This window comes from Balaenoptera borealis, assembly GCF_965194805.1.
Source record: "Balaenoptera borealis genome assembly, chromosome: 10".
NCBI classification, from domain to species: domain Eukaryota; kingdom Metazoa; phylum Chordata; class Mammalia; order Artiodactyla; family Balaenopteridae; genus Balaenoptera; species Balaenoptera borealis.
In genome coordinates, this window is record NC_138874.1 from 79,539,235 (window position 1) to 79,564,866 (window position 25,632).

Consider the following 25,632-nt stretch of genomic DNA (forward strand, 5'->3'; position numbering starts at 1 on the left):
GTGAAATGAACAATGCAGCAGAGAGCATCAACAGCAGATTTGATCGAGCAGAAGAAATAATCTGTGAACTCAAAACAAGTCATTAGGAACTATTCAATTAAAGTGAAAAAAAATGAAAAAGAATGAAGAAAGCCTACATGAATTATGAGACACAAAATGCCAAAGGGAGTTCTTCAAGCTGAAATGCAAGGATGCTAATAGCCCATAAAAGATATGAAAGAACAGGTAAACCTCATTTTCTTGCACTTTGCTGATATTGTGGTTTTTTTGTTTGTTTGTTTGGGGTTTTGTTTACAAATTGAGGGTTTGTGGTAACCCTGCATTAAGCAAGTTGATCAGTGCCATTTTTCCAACAGCAATTGCTAACTTCATGACTTTGTGTCACATTTTAGTAATCCTCACTGTATTTCAAACTTTTTCATTATTGTTATATTTCTTATGGTGATCTCTGATCAGTGATCTTTGATGTTACCACTGTAATAGTTTGGCAGCACTACAAACCACATCCATATAAGACAGCAAACTTAACTGATAAATGTATGCGTTCTGACTGCTCCACCGACTGGCTGTCCCTCCATCTCTCTTCCTCTCCTTAGGCCTCCCTATTCCCTGAGACACAACAATATTGAAATTAGGCCAATTAATAACCCTACAATGACCTCTGTGTATTCAAGTGAAAGGTAGAGTCGCACATCTCTCATTTTAAATCAAAAGCTAGAAATGATTAAGCTTAGTGAGGAAGACATGTTGAAAGCCATGATATGACAAAAGCTAGATCTCTTGCACCAAATAGTCAGCCAAGTTGTGAATGCAAAGAAAAGTTCTTGAAGGAAATTAAAAGTGTTATTCCAGTGAACACACAAATGATAAGAAAGTGAAACAGCCTTATTACTGATATGGAGAATGTTTTAATTGTCTGGATAGAAGAGCAAACCAGCCACAGCATTCCCTTATGCCAAAGCCTAATTCAGAGCAAGGCCCTAAATTTCTTCAATTCTATGAAGGCTGAGAGAGGTGAGGAAGCTGCAAAAGAAAATTCTGAAGGTAGCAGAGGTTGGTTTATGAGCTTTAGGGAAAGAAGCCATCTCCATAACATAAAGGTTCAAGGTGAAGCAGCAAGTGCTAATGTAAAAGCTGTGGAAAGTTATCCAGAAGAATAAGCCAAGATAATGAATGAAGGTGGTTACACTAAAAAAACAGATTTTCAATGTAGGCAAGATAATCTTCTTCTGGAATAAGATGCCATCTTGGACTTTCTTAGCTAGAGAGGAGAAGTCAATGCCAGGCTGACTCTCTTGTTAGGGACAAACATAGCTGGTCACTTTAAGCTGAACCCAATGCTCATTTACCATTCTGAAAATCCTAGGGCTCTTAAGAATTGTGCTAAATCTACTCTGCCTGTGCTCTATAAATGGAACAACAAAGCCTATATGACAGCACGTCTGTTGACAAGATGGTTTACTAACTATTTAAACACCACTGTTGAGATCTACTGCTCAGGAAAAGATTCCTTTCAAAATATTACTGCTCACTGACAATGAACAGGTCACCCAAGAGCTCTGATGAAGATGTACAAGATTAATGTTGTTTTTATGCTTGCAAACACAACACCCATTCTGAAGCCCGTGGATCAAGGAGTACTTTTGACTTTCAAGTCTTATTATTTAAGAAATACATTTCATAAGGCTATAGCTGCCATGGACAGTGATTCCTCTGATGGATCTTGGAAAAGTCAATGGAAAACTTCCTGGAAAGGATTCACCATTCTGGATGCCATTAAGAACATTCATGGTGGGCTTCCCTGGTGGCGCAGTGGTTGAGAATCTGCCTGCCAATGCAGGGGACACGGGTTCGAGCCCTGGTCTGGGAAGATCCCGCATGCCGTGGAGCAACTAGGCCCGTAAGCCACAATTACTGAGCCTGCGCGTCTGGAGCCTGTGATCCGCAACAAGAGAGGCCGCGATAATGAGAGGCCCACGCACCACGATGAAGAGTGGCCCCCACTTGCCACAACTAGAGAAAGCCGTCGCACAGAAACGAAGACCCAACACAGCCATAAATTAATTAATTAATTAATTTTAAAAAAAGAAAAAGAACATTCATGGTTCATGGAAAGAGGGCAAAATATCAACATTAACAAGGGCTTGGGAAAAGTTATTTCAGCTCTCATGGATGACTTTAAGGGCTTCAAGACTTCAGTTGAGGAAGTAACTGAAGAGGTGGTGAGAACAGCAAGAGAACTAGAATTAAAAGCAAAGCCTAAAGATGTGACTTAACTGCTGCAATCTCATGATGATAACTTTCACAAATGTGGAGTTGCTGCTTATGAATGAGCAAAGAAAGTGATTTCTTAAGGTGGAATCTTCTGGTGAAGATGCTCTGAAGACCACTGAAATGACAACAAAGGATTTAGAATGTCATGCAAACTTAGTTGATAAAGCTGTGGCAGGGTTTGAGAGAACTGACTCCAATTTTGAAAGAAGTTCCATTGTGGGTAAAGTACTATAAAATTCATTGCACGTTACAGAGAAATCACTTGTGAAAGAGTCAATCAATGCAGAAAACTTCATCATTGTCTTATTTTAAGAAATTGCCACAGTCACCACAACCTTCATCAACCACCACCCTGATCAGTCAGCAGCCATCAACATCAAGGCAAGACCCTACACCAGCAAAAAGATTATGACTCTCTGAAAACTCTGCTGATGGTTACCATTTTTAGCAATAAAAGTATTTTTTATTAAGGAATGTACATTTTTAAGACATAATGTTATCACACACTTAATAGACCACAGTATAATGTAAACATAACCTTTATAAGCACTGGGAAATAAATAACAATATAATAATAGTAGGGGACGTCAATGGCCCACTTTCAAAAGTGGTTAGATCATCCACACAGAAAATCAACAAGGAAACATTGGACTTGAACCATATCTTAGACCAAATGGACCTAAAAGACATATATGGAACATTCTACCCAAGGACAGTAGAAAACACATTCTTCTCAAGTGTGCATGAAACATTCTCCAGTATTGATCACGTAGGGTCACAAAAGAAGCTTCAGCACATTTAGAAGATTGAAATCATACCAACTATCTTTTCCGACCACAAAGACATGAAACTAGAAATCAGTAACAGGAAAACTGGAAAATTCACAGATATGTGAAGATTAAAAAACATACTCCTGAACAACTAATGGGTCAAAGAAATCAAAATGAAATCAAAAATACCTCAAAACAAACAAAACAAAAATGGAAATACAATATACCAAAAACTTACTGTACAGAGCTAAATAAGTTCTGGGAGTGCAGTTTATTGTGATAAACCCCTACATTAAGAACTAAGAAAGATCTCAAAAAAACAACCTAACTTTACACCTCAAGGAACTAGAAAAAGAACAAACTAAGCACAAAGTTAACAGAGGAAAGGAAATAACAAAGATCAGAGTAGAAATAAATGAAATAGAGACCAGAATAACAATAGAAAAAAACCACAAAACGAACAGCTGGTTTTTGAAAACACAAAATTGACAAAACTTTAGTTAGACTAATGAAGAAAAAAAAGAGAGAAGCCTCAAATTTTTCAAAAAATTAGAAATGAAAGGTAAGACATTACAAATGACACCTCAGAAATATAAAAAGATGACTATAAGCAATTATATACCACCCAATTGGATAACCTAGAAGAAATGGGTAAATTCCTAGAAACATACAAACTGCCAAGAATAAATCATGAATAAATAGAAAAATTTGAGCAGACTAATAATGAGTAAGAAGACTGAATCAGTAATCAGAAACCTCCTAACAAAAAAGACTTGGATCAGATCGTTTTACTGGTGAATTCAACCAAACATTTAAGGAAGAATTAATGCCAGTCCTTCTCAAACTCTTCTCAAAAATTGAGGAGGAGGGAATACTCTCAAATTCGCTTTACGATGATAACATTACCCTGATACCAAAGCCATATAAGGGCACTATGAGAAGAAGAAAAAAAAGGCCAATATCTCTGATGAATATAGAAGCCAAAATCCCAAGCAAAATACTAGCAAACTGAATTCAATAGCACATTAAAAGGATCATGCACCATGATCAATGGGATTTATTCCTGGGATGCAAGAATGGTTCAAAATATGTGAATAAATAAATGTGATATACCACATTAATAGCATAGGAGGGTTCTAGCTTTTCTCCGTGCCCTAAATAAATAGGAAAACATCCATGTTCAAGGATCAGAAGACTTAAAATTGTTAAGATTACAGTGCTCCTCAATTTAATCTACAGATTCAATACAATTCCAATCAGAATCTCAGCTGACTTCTTTGTAGAAGTTGACAAACTGATTCTAAAATTTAAATAGAATTGCAAAGGACTCAGAATAGCAAAAACAATCTTGAAAAAGGAGAACAAAGTAGGAGGACTCATATATCCTGATTTCAAAACTTACTACACAGCAATAGTAATCAAGAAAGGGTGATATGAACCATGGAATACTACTTAGCTATGAAAAAGGAATGATTTTTCTTTTTTTAAAGGGTGATACTAGCACAAAAAATAAACACAGATCAATGGAATAGAATTGGGAATCCAGAAATAAGACCATGAATCTATGGTCAACTGATTTTCAACGAGTGTGCCAAGACCATTCAATGGGTTAAAAAAAATAGCCTTTCAACAATTGGTGCTGTAATAACTGGATAGCCACAAGGAAAAGAATGAAGTTGGATTGTTACCTCACCATATATAAAAGCTAACTCAAAATAGCTCAAAGATCTAAATATAAGAGCTAAAACCATAAAACTTCTAGAAGAAAACAGGGGTAGGTTTTCATGACATCAAATTTAGCAAAGGATACTTAGATATGACACCAAAAGCATGAGACACAAAAGAAAAAATAGACCATTTTGATTTCATCAAAATTAAAACTTTTTGTGCTTTAAAGGACACAATGAAGAAGGTGGAAACACAACCCACAGTAGGGAGATCAGCCAAAATGGTGGAGTAGAAAGACCATGAGCTCACCTCCTCTCATGGCCACACCAAAATAATAACAATGATTTACAGACCACTTATTGATGAAAAAGACCAGAACCTACCATAAAAGATCTTCTATAACTAAAGATATAAAGAAGGAACCACAGTGAGATAGGTAGTCAAGACCCATACCCTCTGGGTGGGTGACCCACCAACAGGAAAATAATTACAATTTCAGAGCATCTCCCTAAGGAGCAAAGGTATTGAGCCCCACACCAGTGTCCCCAGCCCAGCATTCCTCTGCCAGGAAGATGAGCCACTAGAACTTTTGGCTTTGAAGGCCAGTGGGGCTTACTTGCGGGAGACCCAGAGAGCGGTGGGAAATGGAGATTCTACTAATAAAGCATGCACACAAAAATCTCACATGCTCCGAGACCCAGCTCAGAAACAATCATTGGAAAGGAGCCTGGGTTAGACCTACCTGCTAATCTTGGAGAGTCTCCCAGAGAGACAGGGGTCAATTGGAGCTCACAGACACTGGTGGCAGCCATTTTTAGGAGCTCATTCTACCACATACTATTTTGGATCCTCCCTCTAGCTTATTAGCTCCAGGACCCAGCTGTGCCCATGCCCACCAACCCACAGGCACCAGTACTAGGACATTTCAAGCCAAGTAACTAACTGGGTGGGGACACAGTCCCACCCACCAGTAGACAAGCTGCCTTAAGACCCCCCGTGAATCCACAGCCACCCCTGGACACAACCCTGCCCACCAGAGGATGCAGGATCAGGCCCCACACACCAGTGAGGCGGACACCAGCCTCAGGACAACGGTACCCCTGCAGCCTGCAGACTCAGCCCACCCATCAGCAGACCAGCACCAGCTCTGGGACTAGCTGGGCTCCGACCCTGCCCACCAGCAAGCCAACACAAGCTTTAGGACATCCTGGACCCTGCAGCCAGCCATGTCAAGAACCAGCCTCACCCACCAGCAGTCTGACACCAGCTCTGGGACCCCGGGCCCTGTAGCCAGACCCCAGGACTCAGCTCTTCCTGCCAGTGGGCTGGCACTAGCCCCAGGACCTAGCTTCACCCACCAGTGGGAAGACACCAGCCCAGGATCTCCTTGACTCCAGCTCTGCCCACCAGTGAGCTAGCAGTAGCCCAGGGGCCACCTGTGGGTCTGCAGCCAGCCGCCTCATGACCCAGCCCCACCAAGCAGTGGCCAGCAGCCTCTGCACAAGGCAGGGCCTGGCAACCAACCAGACCCGGGGCGGGTGGTAGAGCCAAGCCTATGAGACCACCCACAGTAGTCAGCCCACCACAACAGAAGGACCCAAGCAGCCCAGCTAGCGGGCATCCCTAGAGCATATATGGGACCCATAAGGAACTCTTTCAACTCAGTAATGAGAAGACAAGTAGCCCAATTTAAAAATAAGAAAAATATATGAGCAGACATTTCTCCAAGGAAGAAACACAAATGGCCAATAAACATGAAAAGATGCTCAATATCAATATCACTAATCTTCAGGGAAATGCAAATCAAAACCATAATGAGATACCACTCCACACCCAGGGGGTAGCTAGAATCAAAAAGGAAGATAAAAACAAGTATTGGTGAGGATGTAGAAAAATCAGAACCTTCAGAACTACTGATGAAAATGTAAAATTGTGCAACAATTTGGAAATAGTCTGGTAGTTCCTCAAATGATTAGACATAGAGTTACCATATGATCCAGCAATTCCACTTCTAAGCATATACCAAAGAGGAGAGATGAAATCATATGCTCACACAAAAGCCTGGACATGAATATTTAGAGCAGCATTATTCCTAATAGTCCAAAAGTAGAACAACCCAAATGTCCATCAACTGAGGAATGCATAAACAAAATCTGGTAAAACCATACAATGGAATATTATTCAGTCATAATACAACATAAATGAAGTTATCTACAAAACAAAAACAGACTCACAGACACAGAGAACAAAATTTGTGGTTGCCAAGGGGGATGCAGAGTGGGGGAGGGATGGATTGGGAGTTTGGGATTAGCAGATGCAAACTATTATACAGAGAATGGATAAACAACAAGGTCCTTCTGTATAGCACAGGGAGCTATATTCAATATCCTGTAATAAATTACAATGGAAAAGAATATGAAAAAGAATGTATGTATATGTATAAATGAATCACTTTGCTGTACAGCAGAAATTAACACAACACTGAATTCAACTATACTTCAATAAAACAATTTTTTAAAAAGAAAAAAAAAGTAATGAAATACTAATCCGTGTTACAACTTGGATGAACCTTGAAAACATGATGCTAAGTGAAAGAAGCCAATGCAAAAAGCCACATTTTTTGTTTTTACAATTCCATTTATATGAAATGTCCAGAACAGGAAAATATAGAGATAGAGAGATTAGTGGTTGCTTAGGTCTGGGAGAGAAGGAGACTGTGCTGTAATAGCTCAAGAGTACAGGGTTTCTTTCTGAGGCGATGAAAATGTTTTAAAATTGACTGTGGTGATGGTTGCACATATCTGTGAATATACTAAAAAACCACTGAATTATACACTTTAAGTGGGTGCATTTTATGTTTTGTGAATTATATCTCAATAAAGCTGTTAAAAATTATTTATTTTAGAACACTAGACCAAACTAGATGAAACATTACCAGGAAAGATGATGTCAACTATATCACATTACAACTGTATTTATTAATTTAACTAATGGTTCCTATATATATATATATATATATATATAACAAGAATGAAATAAGCCAAAATATTGCCCGTAGGTGATATTCTTCAATTTTTTTAAAACTTTCTCTACTCGCCAGTGCATGTTATCACAGTGATAATCAGGATAAAAGTATAAAACCTATAATAATCAGTTATAAATTCATGGAAATACACACAGGAAGAAGACCCAGGACCACATGCTTTAGGCTCCTAAAAGCTTCTGTTCTGAGGAATTTGGGCTCCAGTAAAGGAATCTGGGAAAGAGACATTAACAACCAGATGGAAGGGCCAACTCATCCTGTCGAAGTTACAATGACACTCCCGCTCTGCACCACTCCAACTCCACCCCAGCTCCGGCCCAATTTAAAGCTATTCTTCCATAGATTGAAATGCAAAGAGAATCTCTGATTCTATTTGAATCAGTGGAAAGCTAAGTTACGAAAGATACCTACCCCTGGGAAATCATGTACAAACCTAGAAAGCCTGCATACCCCCAAATTTAAAAAATAAAAATAGTAAATATATTGGTTACATTAAACCCTGTTAGGGAACAGAACCCTGAAGTTCAGAACCTGGAACCACAAATCACATCAGACTGCACCTCACCCTGCATAAAATTGAGGGTTCCAAATCCGTCAATCGTGCCAGCTGCAAAACTGTAGCCCAAGGCTGGTTTACATGTTTTTGCCTAAAGGAAAAAATTTTAAAAACAAAACAAAAATGAAACATAAACAAAAAAAGAAACAGAAGTTGAAATTCAATAATGACATCAGCCCAGAGCTTTACCCTTGTGGCATAATCAGCGTGACTCAGTGACACTTACTGTGTGTGTAGAATTGAGCCAGACGGTGACGTCCGTCATATTCACCCACTGATGAGCCGAAGCCAGTGGCCCAGTTACCTCCTGAGAGGCAGAGGCATACAGTTCCTAGAAAACGCACACAACCTTACCATTAAAAGCAAAAAAGCTAAAATGAATACCAGCAATCGTACCTAAAAAGTGCCAATTTGGAAAAGAGTCTTTCAGTCAAGTTTTGTTTTGCTGTCTGATTAGACAGAGCATGCGCATCTCTCCACCAAACCCCCTGTAGCTTCCCAGAAACCCAAAGGCCCTGAGACCATTGATCTGTGTCTATTTCCCACAAATATGAAATTCCAGTGATGCAGGCTATGGTACAAATGCTCCAATCTCACTAGAAAGATAGTCAAGAAAATTTAAGGTTAGGAGTAGGTGGGCCAGATTACCTTCTTTGCCAGAACAAGAGTGCATCCATGGGGATTCTCAGGGAGTTTTCCCTCTCACAGTCCTTGAGTCCTCTGGCAGGGCTGGTGCCAAAGGGGGGCTTGAAAGTCTTCAGGGCCCACTTCATCTGCATCTGTTCCCCCACCCACTGTTCACCTTTGGATGTTCCTTTTTTTTTTCCAGTATGGTCAATTGATGCTTTTTTAATCTTATGGGAAATGTGAGTCAAAATATATTTAGGAAGGTTTGTTTGTATTGATCTGTATCATACAGTAGAGGCAAACCCTGCTTCAGCACCGATGCCTTTGTCTGACACCTAACGCATTTCTACTCTATTGACATGTCAGTTTCCACAGCCACATGGGAACGCTCAAGTTGTCAGTAACACCAGCTGCAGTCTGCGTCTCCTCATTAAGAGGGAAGTTGTGCCTTGCTGAGAAGAGAATCCAGAATGTGGGACAAATCTCTATGTCGACTGGGGTCAGAATGGTAACAAAATTTCTGACGCCAAATTGTGTCGGGGTGCACGCCCTAAATAGAATCTGTTAATTTAGAACAATCCACTGATAATACCACAGTAATTAAAAAGAAACTGCAGCAATTAGGTTGGCTGGTGTCTGATGATTTTAAGGTGTTTTTGTTCTTCCTTAATTGCTCCTGAAACATTTTAGAACACTTGAGACAAAATATTTACACACACACTCTCTCAAGCGCATGCTCACTAAAGGTATGGGTAAGCTATAAAAAGGAAGAGATTTAACTATCTTTGTCAGAGATGGCTCAGCTCAAAGCTATCTTTTGTCTTTTCCATCAGAAATGTCTCCATAGGAGCTGATACAAAATATGTAAGCAAAATGGAAGATAAAATTTAGAAGAGGAAGGAGGGTAGAGTAACTTGTAGTAAGCTCACTGGAGACCAGATTCTCTCTTCATCAAAAAATCTTTTAAAAAGAAAGGAAAATGTAAGATGGATGATCTTTCCATATCAAAAAAGACCAGGGACTAATTTGAATCCAAATTGCAAGAATTGGCAGTGGTGCCACTCAGCTTTACCTTGTCACCGAAGGAAAACTTAAGAAATGGTAGGGCTTCCCTGGTGGTGCAGTGGTTAAGAATCCGCCTGCCAATGCAGGGGACACAGGTTCGAGCCCTGGTCCGGGAAGATCCCACATGCCGCGGAGCAACTAAGCCCGTGCGCCACAACTACTGAGCCTGCACTCTAGAGCCCACGAGCCACAACTACTGAGCCTGTGTGCCACAACTACTGAAGCCTGCGCACCTAGGGTCCGTGCTCCACAAGAGAAGCCACCGCAGTGAGAACCCCGCACACGGCAACAAAGAGTACCCCCGCTCACTGCAACTAGAGAAAGTCTGCGCGCAGCAACGAAGACCCAACGCAGACAAAAATTAATTAAATTTTTTTTTTTAAAAAGAAAGAAATGGTCAGGTGACTTGGCAGGCCAAGGCCTGAGAGACTTCTGAGAATTTGGGTCAGTCTGGTTATATCTGGTCATACCACATGAATTGAAAACTTTACAATCCATCATCCAACTGCCTGAAGCAAGCATTCTGGCTGAAAGAGAATGTTTCCTGATTACTTGCTTTTAAATGTACTTCCTATAAGAAGCCAGACACAAGCAGTCAGAGAGAGGTTCCTGTGTGGTTTGTGAAAACAACCTTCCTGGTTGACAATAAACAGCATTCAGTCTTCCAGACTCCTTGGTGCAGCTTGAGCTCCTGCTGTCTTCCTTACAGTTACGGACTTCCTGATGAACAACATCAGTGGATTTTAAAGCATAGCTTTGAATGAAGATGAAAGAAGCGGGCCCACAGCTTACCTTTGCTTTCTCATATATTATCCGTCCTATGATTTGTGTGCTGTCAAGCATATCCTGCCCAGGCCCCATAGCAATGCACATGCTAGGCTGGAACAAAATGACACAAGATGTGTTCTTAGTGAAATAAGCAATTCTTTTAAAGAATGGAAAATGACAAGTGAATCTAAGCAAATAGATTTTTTTAAAGCCACATTCCAGCATTTCTTTTGAGGCATTCTCTTAATTTACAGATTATGAGAAGCAAAATCATTCACGGAATTAGAGCAATGAATGTTGCTAGAAATCATCTATTCTAGAAACTTACTTTTAAAAATAAGGAAACTGAGGCTCAGGCGGGTTAGATTTACTGAAGATTATACAGGTAGCTAATATCTGAGCTATTACCTAAAGCCAGGTCTTTCCATTTGCTGCACATCTTTCTCTTTGCTGGTTCCTGCCTATGGCACTTGCTCATGATTGCCTTCAATTAAAACTCAGTTAAAATTATATTGGAACAACTAGCTGACCCTCTGGAAAAAAATCAGTAAATACATCTGGCTCTATATTTTACTTCTTACACCAGAAAAATTTGCAAATGATCGGATACTTAAATATTATAAATGGCACCCAAAATGTATTAAAAGAAAATATGGATGAATATATTCTAAAGTCTAACGATGTGAAAGGCCCTTCTAAAAATTATATGGAACACAGTTTGACAGTTTAAACATTTTAAACATCCATATCGGGGGGGAAAACATAAGTAAGACTGAAAGATAACTGATAAATGGGGTGTTGAGGGATGAATTTGCACAGTTTATGACAAACTAATACTTTAATATATTAGGAGCTTTAAAAAGTCAGCAAGAAAAAAAATACCCTTATTAATACATTTTGATTCATTCATATTGAGTTGGGTATTCTCTTATTTGTAGTAAAAATCATCACATTGTATACCTTAAACTTAGACAGTGTTGGATGTCAATATATCCCAATAAAGCTGGAAAAAAATAAAAGCAAAAAAAAAAAAGCATCCTAATGGATAACACCATGGATACAGATGAAATAGGTAATTCACACACACACACACAAAATGTAAATGTAAGTGGCCATTCAACATTATAATATGTTCAGTCTTAATGAATAATTCACTATAAATTTAAACTACGAAGAGAGAACTCTTCACATTTGTGCTGGAAAAAATTGAAAGATTGACAAACCTGCTGGTGGGGAGAGTTTGGGGAAAGTGTCACTCATGCACTGTGGGTAGAAACATGATTGAGAGCATTTGAGCAATGTGTAGAGTATATTAGAGGTGCTTTGAAAAAAAAGAACAAACTCACTTTTAAGAATTTGTCCTAAGGTGAAACTCACACATGTGAAAAAATATATGACAAGCATAGTGACCATAGCATGCTTATACGAAGGAAGAAAATAAGAAGGGAGAGAGGGTGTGAGGAGAAAAGCAGGAAAGGAAAGAAAATACTCATCAGTAGGGGATTGGTTAACCAAATTATGGTACTTAAAATTAAAAAATTACAAAGTTAGTTTAAATAATGTTTTAAATTATATTTACTGGAAATAAGGAAGCAGGGTATAGAACAGCATTACAATATGATCCCATCTACGTAAAATTGTACATATATATGTGTACAGGTGCATAAAAAGTTGTCTGGAAGGATGTTTATTAAAATTTTCACAGGTTAATTGTGGGATGAAGGGGTGCTCCTTGACATAAGTTTTATTTTCTGAACTTTTCAATATTGTGTGTATTTTTAACAACCATATATCATTTTTCTAAAAAACATTAAAGCTATTTTCTAAATTTAAAAACTTGTTTTTAAAGAAACCACATTAAAGCAGAAGACACGGCAACATTTGTCCATTTCCCTCTTTTGCTCAAGCGTATCCTGACTTTGTTCAGAAAGCCATCTCTCTCCTCGCAGTGATCCCATTCCTCATTCCAAATAAGTCTAAGGCGATCGTGGAAATTCCCTAGGCTTTGCCAAAGATTGGTCAGGAACCCAGCTTAAGCCAATCAACACATACCATTTCTCCAGCAACTGTTTTGGTCCAGGGATGGACATGTGACATAAACTGACAGTCAGACTAAAGAGAATTCTTATTCCGTGGTTGGAAGAGAGGCTCTCTCTCTCTCTTACTGGGTATGAGAGAAAAAAGCACACACCTTCCTCACTGATGACTGGCATCTTGCAGACATGAGGGAAGCTAATCCAACACGAAGGGAAACAAAGAGAAACTGAATTGTGTTGTGGAAGGGGGTATGATTTTGCTGTAATTTTTGCTGATTATGAAGTAAACTATACTTATTGTAGAATAAGTATTAAAAAGTATAAATAGAATTAAAATAATGAACAAAAAATAGAAAACTGCCTATAATAGTGCCAAAAAGAGAAAATCGTGGTTAACATATCAGTGTGTTTCATTTTGTCTTTTTACTATGATACATTTATTCTCAAAACTGCAGTCATGATGAATATGCAGTACTAAACCCTGAATTCCTTAGTATTATGGGCTCTTTCCCACATTAAGTATTCCAACATAAGACATGAGGTTGATGCATAATATTCTATTGCAAATAAGTATTATAATTTATTTAACCATTTCATCTGTGAATTTTGGAATTTAACAAGTAATCCTCAAATCTAATGTGAATGAATGGTGTGTAAAAATTTTGGAAGTGAACAGTAACAAAGACTTTTTTTCATTGAAGTGTAGTTGATTTACAATGTTATGTTAGTTTCTGGTGTATGAAGACTTTCTATATAAAAACAGTAATATACAATGGAAAAGTATAATTGTTAAAACTATATTTCTCATTGAGTGGGGTTGACTGGGATAAAATAAATAGCCCAGAAATAGTGTTTAATAAAAGCAATATCACAGGTGAAATACTCTATAAATAAGAATAAGAACCTAGAAGCTAGAATCTGCTGCTCATGTCAAAGTTGCAAAGAATAAGAACCTAGAAGCTAGAATCTGCTGCTCATGTCAAAGTTGCAAAAATCTAAGTGAAGATGGGAGGACAGCCTTACTTGTTGCCTTTAAAACTTATCACATAGAATTGTATATAGTCACAAAGAGATTTTTTTAAGACAAATTAGGTAGAAAACTCAAATCCTATACCAATAAAAAAATCAATAAATAAGTTATAAAATGTTGTTCATGAACGAATAAACACATGAAGAGGTGTGAGAGTGGTAACTTTGGGGAAAGGGAGAGGGTAGAGGGGAAGGAGGTGAACAGGGACTTTCACTTTTTACTGCTCTTTATGCTTCCCATGTGGTTTGAGTTTTTACACCAAGATTGTTTTGTTTGTTTGTAATTTATAAGAAAGGAAAAAGAATTTTGACCTTGTATTTTTAGAAAACCCTATAGACTTTATAATCACTGAGAAATGTCTCAGGCAGGCAGTTTTTGTACTAAATTGTGACTTCAGAAATGCCAAGGAAAAATGTTTCAGGCTGTCCAATTTGGGGGAAGGATATTTAATCTCTGACATTTACTAAATTGTCTTACCATTCAAAAAATTTAAGAATCAAATGGAAAACTACAATTTTACCCAATCAAAATTTAGTAGGTGCTTTTGAGAAGAGCAAATGCTAGCAGTAAGTAGGCCAGAGTATACTTGAGGAGAACATAATTGTAAATGAATGTTGAATAGTTAAACGTAAAATGTACTCGAGATGCAAAAACAGATTTCATGTCATTATTACCTACCCCACCAATGGGACAAGTGCTATTGGCATTATCACAAGACTCTCCCGTGTTGATGCAATGCGGGCCAAGAATATTGGGGGACACATCTCCCAGGTTCGATGAAGCAAAAGCTGCTACATACGGTCCCTGCCAAAAGAAACATCCAGTTGCCTTTTATTCTTTCTTTTTTTGGGGGGGGGGGAGCAGAGAAAGGTTTATTTCAGGGCCAAGCAAGGAGAACAGGCAGCTCATGCTCAAAAGACCCAAACTCCCCAATGGCTTTCAGGGGAGCATTTTTAGGCAACATTTGGGGGTGAAGGCTGCAGGATTCATGACTTTCTTCTCATTGATACGTTGTGAAGTAACAGTGTGGTGTTTTAGGAATCTTCATCATCAACTTTCCGGTTCCAAACAGTCTGGGGTCTAGTGCTTGTGCTCAGCAGGTAGTCGCCATCCTCCACCTGAGTGGGGGTCTCAGTTCCTGTAGAACAACTGGTTTCAGGACTTAATGAAGCTCAGGTTCTTGATGTCTCATGGCAGAAAGAATTCAGTGAGGGACAAAGTGATAGGTAAGAAGTGGATTTATTTAGAGAGAAGCACATTCCACAGACAGAGTGTGGGTCATCCCCAAAGGTGAGAAAGGTCTATTCTTTCTTATTTACCACAATGAGTTCATTAAAAAGGCAAACATTCAACCCACTCTGGTGAACTATTCAAAATCGTTTGCATACGACAAAAGGAGGATGTACAATATTCTGAGAGAATTTTTTATTTCTGAAAAGGCTCACATTGCAGTCAGCATACGTATTATTACTCGTGATATTCCAGTTATCAATAAAGCTATTTCAAGTAGGAGAGCTTCATATTTGTGTCTCAAACAGCAACATTTTGACAAAAAGTACAGTGTACAACGAGTTATAAAATGCTGACCCATCAACCCAGTGTCTGGAGCTCAGAGATCCATTTTCCCTTTAAAAATAAATAGCCTATTGGTTTAAAAAGTGAAGAGCCCATCCAGATTTTTCTGTTGCACAACTGAACCTAAATATAGCCTCCACCACCCAGACGTGCCCTCTGTGTATATTTTCTCTATCTCTTCAACCTGAAATAACAACACAAAACCTTTTAGAGTAGGGCAAGACCTTAACCTCAACCAACTGGTCTACCATTCTACCTTAAATTCTTAAATTTTCTTAGGGAAAGAGATAATCAAGTATAGGAGATTATGTGTCTTTTTTTATACTAAAAAGATAATGGGAAACTCCTTTCTTTTCCCTAAAACACAGGCTAAAATGAAAAAAATAGAGATTTGTGAACAAAGGGGCTAAAAAATCAGACCAGATGTTCACGGGCTAATATTCCCATAACATCGCACAGAAAAACCTGAACGAACTTTTTGGCCAACCCAATATCTTTGTAACAGAACACTTATTCTAGGCAAGGGCCTGGGGTTCTCATCCCATCATATATTCTTCTGCAATTAGGGGTTAGATGCTGGGGTCAAGCAGAGCAGGGTCCTTCCTCACCAAATATCTGCAGTCAGTAATTTACACAAAGCTGACGAGTTTCCTGGAGTACATGGACTGGGTTCCTGGACACCCCCAACTCTGATCCCATCACTCACTGAATTTCAAAGTTACAAAGACAAGTCTAATGGATTAGGGTCGTCTCTGACTTAGGCCATATTGCAGGAAAGTAGAAATCTCTTGAAAGGAAATTAAGAAGGAAGTCTGGACCACAGAAAAGGACTCATTCCCTGTCCTCATTCAGATTCCTATACCATTAAGAAGGTGCTTAATAATTTTATATCTCTGAAAACAAGAGATATAAACACAACACAGTTTATCATATTTCCAAGTTAATCAAAAATTATATATGGCAAAAACTATTATATAGTAATTTGCCCTTCCTTATCCAACTAACTGTAACTTTATGAAGTCATCACATCAGTAGTATTTGACACAAAGCTAACAGTCACTTAAAATTTTTCTTAGGGAGGATGGAGAATTCTTTCTAGCCAAGCATGTCAGTATGTGGCATCCATGATGACACTTTCCTCTGAAGATTGAATCAGCTATTCTGAACATTGAATGAATGATGATACTCAATGAATTAAGATGAAGCTTTCAATGACATAAATTCTCACCTCTCCAGGTAGATATCCTTTGTTCTTCTCTTGCTCAAAAAGGTAAGAAGCATAGCCCACATTGTCGCTATTTACAAGATGATTGCTATTGTTCATGCTGACTGGGTGGACGGCAAACCAGCTGTAAAAGAACAGGAAGCCCTAAGTTAATGAAGAGAACCAGATAACTGGGGTGAAAAATGATGACTGGGAGCTTAAGTTTTCTCCAGCTGTGAAAAAAAAAAAAAAATTCTTTTGATGATAGGCATTCTATCAAAACATTTAGGTTCTTTCATTGTTAACGAAGCTTAAGTTACTAATAATATACTCAAGAAATCTGACCACTTACTTAAACTAAAAATATTTCATCATTGTCATCTTCATCATAAGCTTTTAACAAGAGCCAGTACTGGTTAGTTACCAGGTGATATACCTAAAGAATTGTATCGACATAGACTTTATCCTTCAAGACAGGTACACACATAATAATTATTCAAATCAATCCTATCCAATTCAGTAGACATTTACTGAGAGTCAGCTGTGTGCCGAGTACTGAATAAATTGCAATTTACTCTAGAATCTTGCAGAAGACAAAGATGTAAACAAATGGCTTTGATACAGTGTGACAAATGTTATAAATAAGGAGGCATAAAGTGTTTGGGGACCACAGATGACTAGCAATTAATTCTTAAAGGCATTCCAGAGAGAAAGAACAGCAGAGTAAATGCACAGGGGTGTGAAAGAGGATGTTATGCATAATTCAGTATATCCTTATGCATAGTAATACCTTGTTTAAGTGTAGAGCTATAGAGTTCACAAGTTAATTTCACATCTGTTATCTCATTTGAATTTCACAACAACCCTGAAAGACAGGCTGGTATTACCTGCGCCCCACAAGGTGTCTCGGAGAAGCAATATGGAAGCCCACTTGTCATAGGGGACCAACGCTGAAGTTTGGGTCTTGTGACACCTTGTTCAGTGGCCTTTGTAGGATCAAACCTCGACACAGGTGAAAAAGGTGTTTACAGGATAGAAGGCTGTAAAGCAGATTAGCAAGAATACTCAAGAAAAGAGAGATGTCTATCAATAAATTTTCAAGCTAATGTAGGATTTTTAAAAATCTTTTGTTGATTTTTCTTCGCTGAAAGCTTTTAAAACATTTCTACCTAAGTAATATGGTACACAAAACTGAACATTGACTTAATGACTAGGGATGTTTTGGGGCTTCAAGTCATCATTCAGTATTCAGTTCTCGTTACCCAACAGATGTATACGTAGGTCAGAGGTGGCCAGCACAACACCCACGGGGGCTGGCTAGGCAACATAGGAGTTAAGCTGGTTGGTACAGTAGGGACTGAATTGCGGAGGCACTTGCATAGTCTAAGGACCACAGCCTCTACTGGGCTGCGGCCAAATGCTGCCTGATGGGAGCATAAGCCGCTGCTGCCAGATCTTCCACAAATCCACGGTTTTGGGAAAATGTATCGATTTAAAAATTCTTAAAGAAGTAAATGGCATGGAAACAAAGGAGAAGAACGGTTACAAGTTAAGAGACTTAAGACACAAAGCCAACAAATGTAGTCTGTGGACTGTTGTTTGGATTCTGACTCAAAACAACTGGAAAAAGACTGTTGATACAATCAGGGAAAACTGAACCCAGACTAGGTTTTAGATCATATTAAGAAATTATTTTTAATTTTGTTGATTATGATAATGGACTGTAGTTATATTTGTCTAAGTTTTTATCTGGTAGAGATACACACTGAAATATTCATGAATAAAATGATATCTGGTATTTTTGCTTTTAAATACTCTAGCAAAACAAACAAACAAAAAGGAGAGGAGGGATGAAACAGAATGGCAGAAGATTGCTAATTATTGAAGCTGGATAATTGTTCCATGGAGATTCATTAGACTAATCACTCTAAACTGGCATATATTTGGAATTTTCCGTAATTGTTTTTTGTTATGCTGACATCCATTGAAAAATTTTTCCTTCCAATTTCATTGAGATAACTGACATACAGCACTGTGTAAGTTTAAGGTGTACAGCGTGATTTGACTTACGTACATCATGAAATGATTATCACAATACGTTTAGTGCACATCCGTCGTCTCATACAGATACAAAATTAAAGTAAGAAAAAAATTTTTGTGATAAGAACTCTTAAGGTTTACTCAAGAGCTTTCATATATAATATATAGCTGTACTGATTATATTTATCATGTTGTACATTATATCCCTAGTGCTCATAAGTGGAAGTTTGTAGTACTTTTTGACTGCCTTCATCCATTTCAATTTTTTCTTTTAATAGTGTTAGACCAAATCACCAGTCTATAGGCTGCATGCAGCCCCCAAGGTGTGTATTTGCCACTGTGCAAAGGTACAGAAGTTTGGATTGAAGGCAGTTCTAAGGTCATTCCCTAGAAGTTACTTGCAAGGTTTCTATATGTTTTAAAACCCTTATATTCATTTCTTTTTTGTGGTTTTTCTCTTTCTCCTAAGACTCAAGTGCCAAGGGATATTCTAGTCAACTAGTATTTTCCAGTCAGTTGAAATCTGCTTTTTTGTAGTTTTATTCCATTTAGTTTGGAAGGAAAATGAGGTGGTGGCCATGACAGTTCCAAAGCTCTCCAACCAAAATACTTCCAACATGGTCACACTGAGGTCAGCCAGATGCAACCTCTCCAGTGCAATCAAAGGAAACCCACAGAACAATTCTATCAACGTTAGACTATCATTTAGTACTTATTGGGTGAAAAACTTTATACATAGGTTCTCATTTTATTCTCACAAGAACCCTTTGAGTCAGATGCTTTCCTTATCCTCATTTCAAACCAAGGAAACAAAGGCTCAGACTGATGAAGTAACATGACCAAGGTCACAGAGTTGTAAGTCAAGAAGCAGGACTATGAATCCAGGTTTGTCAGACCATAAGCCCATGTTCTTACCTGCTATGGGATGCAGGCTCTGTCCCTTCTGTTCATTCAATCGCTCATTCAATATACATTTAGTTAACTCTGACTCTGTGCCGGACACTGGGGACATAGAGATGCATCAGGCATCATCTCACCCTTGAAAAATGCTTCACAGACGATGTGACATTTGAGCTGGGTCTCAAAAGATGAGTAAGTCAAGAGGGAGGGGACATGGGGATATATGTATACATATGGCTGTTTCACTTTGTTGTACAGCAGAAACTAACACAGTATTGTGAAGCAATTATACCCCAATAAAGATCTATTAAAAAAAAAAAAAAAAGATGAGTAGGAACTTGGCAAGGGGATGACTGTAGAAAAGACATTCGTAGCAAAGGTATGGAGACGGGAACGAGTGCAGTGTGTTCAGAGACTGGATAGTCAGCGTGACCAGAGCAGAATGGATGAGGGCAAGGAGAGATGGCGGTTGCTCCATTCATTCAATCAATATGAATGTATTAGTTACCAAGTGTGTGGTTGGCCTTATGTTAAACCCCAAGAAATATAGAGAGGAATCAGGTGTGTTCTCTACCATCAAGGAACCACAATAATATCTGGGAGAAAGCAAATGCTACGAATTTTGGTCTATAATTAGACTATAGGCTTGAATTCTTATTTATTTATTTTCATTTATTTTAGGCCATAGAAAATTAATTGAATTTTTTCTTTACAAAACTGAAAAAAAAGTATTTAAAAAAGCTATTTGTATTTCAGAATAAGAAGATACTGTTTTTCCTCCTCTGCCCTTTAAAATATATGCTATAAAAATATCAGGTTTGTCACAGCAACCAAAGTACTTTGGTAAGAGATGAATATTTATAAAGATAGGCAGAAAAGTGGTCATTTTAATTTAAGAATGCTTACTTACAGTTTATTTTATCTGGTCAAAAAGTATTCATCAAAGCAAAGTTCAAGAGAGAGGAAGAAAGGTTTAGGTAGTTTCAAAAGAAGTTAGAATATAGACATAAAAGGATGACTATGTCTTTGATAATAAACTTTTTAAAATAATGATTATGTCACAGCTAGGGCAGGGCTCTACTTGAGTCAGCATGATGCAGTGAAGGTGCTGAGGAAAGTCAAGAGATTTGAGATCTTATCATTATAAGGAGCAAAGTTAGTTAAAATTTCTAGATCCCTGTTTCCTAAGACTGACAAATAGATTTCAACGATGCTTTGTGAATCAATAAAGAGCAAATTAATACAGAATAGTATAATTATTCTCTCCTGTGTCACTGAGACATTTTCTAGTGTCTCTTTCAATTCAGACGTTGTGTACTTCCTATTCTGAAGCAGAAAAGCCAAATGCAGAATTGAGCTTCTTAAATATTCTAAAACAATAACAACCCGTCCCAGGTTCCATTCTCTCAGACCTGAGCCGTCCTGTTCTTATGGAGGTCATGCTCTGCACAAAGGTGACTGGCAAAGGGGTAAGTGGAGGCTGAAATCCAGCCCCCTCTCAGCTCCCCGAGCGAGGCACCTTAGTCAGCCCAGAGAAAGGAGCGCCTTTGTGTGCTGTGCACCAAGTCCTATGTGCTAGGTGTGGCCATCTCCAACCTAAGTGCCCACCAATAGGGGGAGAGAATATTGTACCTCCATTCAAAGGTAGTGTTCATGAAGATGTGTAATAACATGGGAGCCCTTTGGACAAATACAAGAGAAGATGATGTAGTGGATTCAATAGTGTCCCCCCCAAAATTCACATCTACCAGAACCTCAGAATGGGACCTTATTTAGACATATAGTCTTTAGAGTGTAAACAAGGTAAAGATCAAGTGAAATGATACTGGCTTAGGTTAGGTCTAAAATCCAGTGACTAGTGTCCTCATAACAAGAGGAAAGGGACAGAGAGACACCCAGAGATAGAGACGTAGGCAATGTGAAAATGAAGACAGAGATCGGAGTGATGTATCTACAAGCCAAGGATCGCTGGCAGCCACCGGAAGCTAAGAGGAAGGCGTGGAACTGATTCTCCCTCAGAGCATCCAGAAGGAACCAAGCCTGCCAACACCCTGATTTCAGACTTCTGGCCTCTCGACCTGTGAGAGAATAAATTTCTGCTGTTTTAAGCCAGCCACTCTGTAGTGCTTTGTTATGGAAACCCTAAGAAACTATTATAGAGGCCATATGTCTTAGTGGCTAAGAGCTCTGGTACCAGACGCAAGTTACTTAACCTATTTGAAACTCAGTATTCATATCTGTAACATAATGATAATAGTATTAGCTACCTCATGGCATTTGACAATTAACGGGACAGAAACATCTGAAGTGTTTAGCACAAAGACTGGTTTGTGCTAAGAATGGAATAAATCATCACTTTGATGATGTTGATGCTGATTTTGATACTGCTGCCGCTGGTGCTGATGATGACTAAAAGGGAAAAAGATATCCAAAGCCCTGTGTATACGTGTGTTTCATAAGGTAAACACAATATTAAAATATATGATGTGTGTGCATGTGTGTATTCAACACACGTATATTCACCCCATGTAATATGAGCTTTAAATAATTAAATGAGGAAACGCTGCCCTCTTGTGGCAGAGACTTGAGGGCTTACAAAATACCACCGTGTCCTCTCTTTCCCAGTCCCTCTGGCAGGGTGGGGCATGTGAATCTGGCCAATAACATATGTGAAAAAGGACCACCCAATTTTGATTAGACTTTTCATGAGTGGGAAATGTGCACAGTAAAATCTTTAATGTGTTAAGCCACTGGAAATTCATGGTCTATTGCATCCCCTGGCATTAATGGACACCTCTTAACACACACCGAATTAACACACCACTTGTTCACCTGCCTTACCATCCTCCTGGCCTCCCCACTACAGACTACTGGGAAAAGGAAAGCAAAGGGTGTTTCATCGTGTTATATTGTAAGGGTTATTAGGCCCGGAATTTTACCCAAAGGGCAACCTGAATTTGAAACAAGCAGAAACAATGACTCCAGACCAGACTGCTCAGATTAGAGAAGAACAATGAGCTGTAGCGAGAGGACCCCTTCTAAAGTTACAGGTGAACTTGGTGGCCAGCATCCTGGAGAATCTTTCTACCCTCTCTGCTCAAGAGAAGTGATGTCCATTCTCAACTACTCATTTTGTTATCTTCAAAAGTCCTGGATGAAAAAAACCCAAAATAACCAAAATACCCTCGCAATAATGTTACTGGAGAGATATCTGGTTTGGGTGGATTCCATTAAGTTCATTAAGTTACTGCAATCAAAATTGTTGCATCCTAAATAGTATGATTAAGCAATCAACAAAAGTAAAACAAGAAGTAGCCAATAAGAATATTTTTTTAAATTCAGCCTAACTACCCAGGAACTGAAGAAATTGAAAGGAAAACAAGAGTGATTTGGCTTTTTTGCATCTATTACTTAACAACATTTGTAAAGCATGAAAATACCAAAATTGGCAAGAGCACAGGAAACAATGCTCCATTCATGCTTGGGTAGAAGCAGTGTAAACCAGCAAGTTTTCCAGAGGACCATTTGGCAATTTATGAGAAAAGTTGTAATAATAAATATTCCTCTATTGGCGCAGCAACCCCACTTCTAGGAATTCAGCTTAGGGAAATCATTGGCAATAGATACAATATATCTGTTCATGAATGCTTACCACAGTGCACTTTATGATAGAAAAAAGCTATAAACTGAAATGTCAAATGATTGGTGATTTGTTTGGTACATTATCATACATATAATGGAATACTATACAACAATTTTAAAATGGTGATTTTAAAAATACTATGTTTCTTTTTATGTCTGAGTAATATTCCCCTGTATATATGTGCCACATCTTCTTTATCCATTCATCTGTCAATGGATACTTAGGTTGCTTCCATGCCCTGGCTATTGTAAATAGACCTGCAATGAACATTTTGGTACATGACTCTTTATGAATTATAGTTTTCTCACGGTATATGCACAGTAGTGGGATTGCTGGGTCGTATAGTAGTTCTGTTTTTAGTTTTTTAAGGAACCTCCATACTGTTCTCCACAGTGGCTGTATCAATTTACATTCCCACCAACAGTGCAAGAGGGTTCCCTCTTCTCCACACCCTCTCCAGCATTTACTGTTTGTAGATTTTTTGATGATGGCCATTCTGACCAGTGTGAGGTGATACCTCATTGTAGTTTTGATTTGCATTTCCCTGATGATTAATGATGTTGAGCATTCCTTCATGTGTTTGTTGGCAACCTGTATATCTTCGTTGGAGAAATGTCTATACTCAGCCATAAAAAGAAACGAAATTGAGTTATTTGTAGTGAGGTGGATGGACCTAGAGTCTGTCATACAGAGTGAAGTCAGAAGGAGAAAAACAAATACCGTATGCTAACACATATATATGGAATCTAAAAAAAAATTGTTCTGAAGAACCTAGGGGCAGGACAGGAATAAAGACGCAGACGTAGAGAATGGACTTGAGGACACGGGGAGGGGAAAGGGTAAGCTGGGACGAAGTGAGAGAGTGGTATGGACTTATATATACTACCAAATGTAAAATAGATAGCTAGTGGGAAGCAGCTGCATGGCACAGGGAGATCAGCTCGGTGCTTTGTGACCACCTAGAGGGGTGGGATAGGGATGGAGACGCAAGATGGAAGAGATATGGGGATATATGTATATGTATAGCTGATTCACTTTTTTATAAAGCAGAAACTAACACACCATTGTAAAGCAATTATACTCCAATAAAGATGTTAAAAAGTAATAATAAAATAAAAATAAAAAATACTACGTAGCACTGAAAGATATTCATAAGGTAATTCTAAATGAAAAAGTTGCCAAATTGTATATACAATAAAGTGTCATTTTCAAAAACTAAAAAAAAAAAACATGATTAGGTAAAGGTCTGAAAGGCTATATAACAAAATATTAGAAGTTATTGAGGCCCAGGATTACCAGATGATTTTAAATTTTTATTTTTGTTCACCTTAGAAATTTTAGGAAATACATGAACAAAAGGAGGATTTTTTAAAAACCACTGTACAACAACAAGAGTGAACTCTAATGTAAATTATGGACTCTGGGTGAAAATGACCTGTCAACGTAGGTTCATGGATGGTAACAAATGTACCGCTCTGGTGGGAGGTGTTAATAATGAGCGTCTGTGCATGTTTGGGGGCAAGTGTATATGGGAAATCTCTGTACTTTAATTTTGCTGTGAATCTAAAACTGCTCTAAAGAATAAAGTCTATTAAAAAACAACTTTGCCAGCCCTGGCATAGTGTCACTTCTCTCATCTTTTATTGATCAAAGTGGTCCCGGGGCTAGCCAAGTTTCAAGGGCTGGAAAAATCTCCACTCTTGAAGGGGACTGGCAAGGTCATTTTGTATAGAATACATAAGATAAGAGCTATTGTTGCCACCATCTTTGGAAACTATAATTTTCCATTTAAAGAGTTTTTTTAGTCTATCAATCCCAAAAAGAATAAAAAGCACTGAAAAAGTGAGATAAATAGCAAAGTGAAGAGATATAGACAAGTCCAGATATATAATAATCATAATTCATAAAAATAAACTAAATTCACTCATTAAAAGATGAAGATTGTAAGAGTAAAAAACAAATAAATAAAGCTATATGATATTCATAACAGACACCTCTAAAATGTAAGAACAAATAAAAGTTGAAAGAAAATGATAGAAAAAATATATATGGCATATTCTAACCTACAGAGAGCTGAGTTAGCTATATTAACTGAAAATACATAGATTTTTGAGGCAAAAAAATTATTATTAGGTATAAAGAGAATCACTACAAAAACAAATAAAAAACACTTGAGATACATGGAGATAACATTGTTAATATTTTTCATAGTATTTTAAAGCTTCTAGTACCCATAGTATATGAAAGCAAGAGAGCATCTACCTTGAAAGAATGACCTTTTAGTCATGTTTATTTCTTATCATACATTCCACATAGGAAAATGGGCAGAAGAAAATGTACCTGAATATTAACCATGGTTGACTTTGGAAAGTAAGTCCAACGTCTTCTGCCAGTTAATGACAGCTGGCTTTTACAGCTTTGGTTTCTAAACTT

The 25,632-nt window shown here is 38.1% G+C and overlaps 1 protein-coding gene across 7 annotated transcripts in view; it reads right to left on the reverse strand.

Annotated features, from left to right (window-relative positions):
* ASAH2 (N-acylsphingosine amidohydrolase 2) overlaps positions 1–25,632 on the reverse strand; it is a 93,515-nt gene that overhangs the window by 40,059 nt on the left and 27,824 nt on the right. For 6 of the 7 annotated variants that reach the window (XM_082339453.1, XM_082339452.1, XM_082339456.1 and 3 more), the window contains 5 exons: positions 16,641–16,761; positions 14,516–14,641; positions 10,796–10,882; positions 8,538–8,642; positions 8,321–8,402 (listed from right to left, as the gene is read on the reverse strand). In XM_082339453.1, coding sequence (XP_082195579.1) covers positions 8,321–8,402; positions 8,538–8,642; positions 10,796–10,882; positions 14,516–14,641; positions 16,641–16,761 — 521 coding nt within the window. The remainder of the gene's footprint in view (positions 1–8,320; positions 8,403–8,537; positions 8,643–10,795; positions 10,883–14,515; positions 14,642–16,640; positions 16,762–25,632) is intronic. The other variant, XM_082339455.1, reaches the window with a different exon arrangement.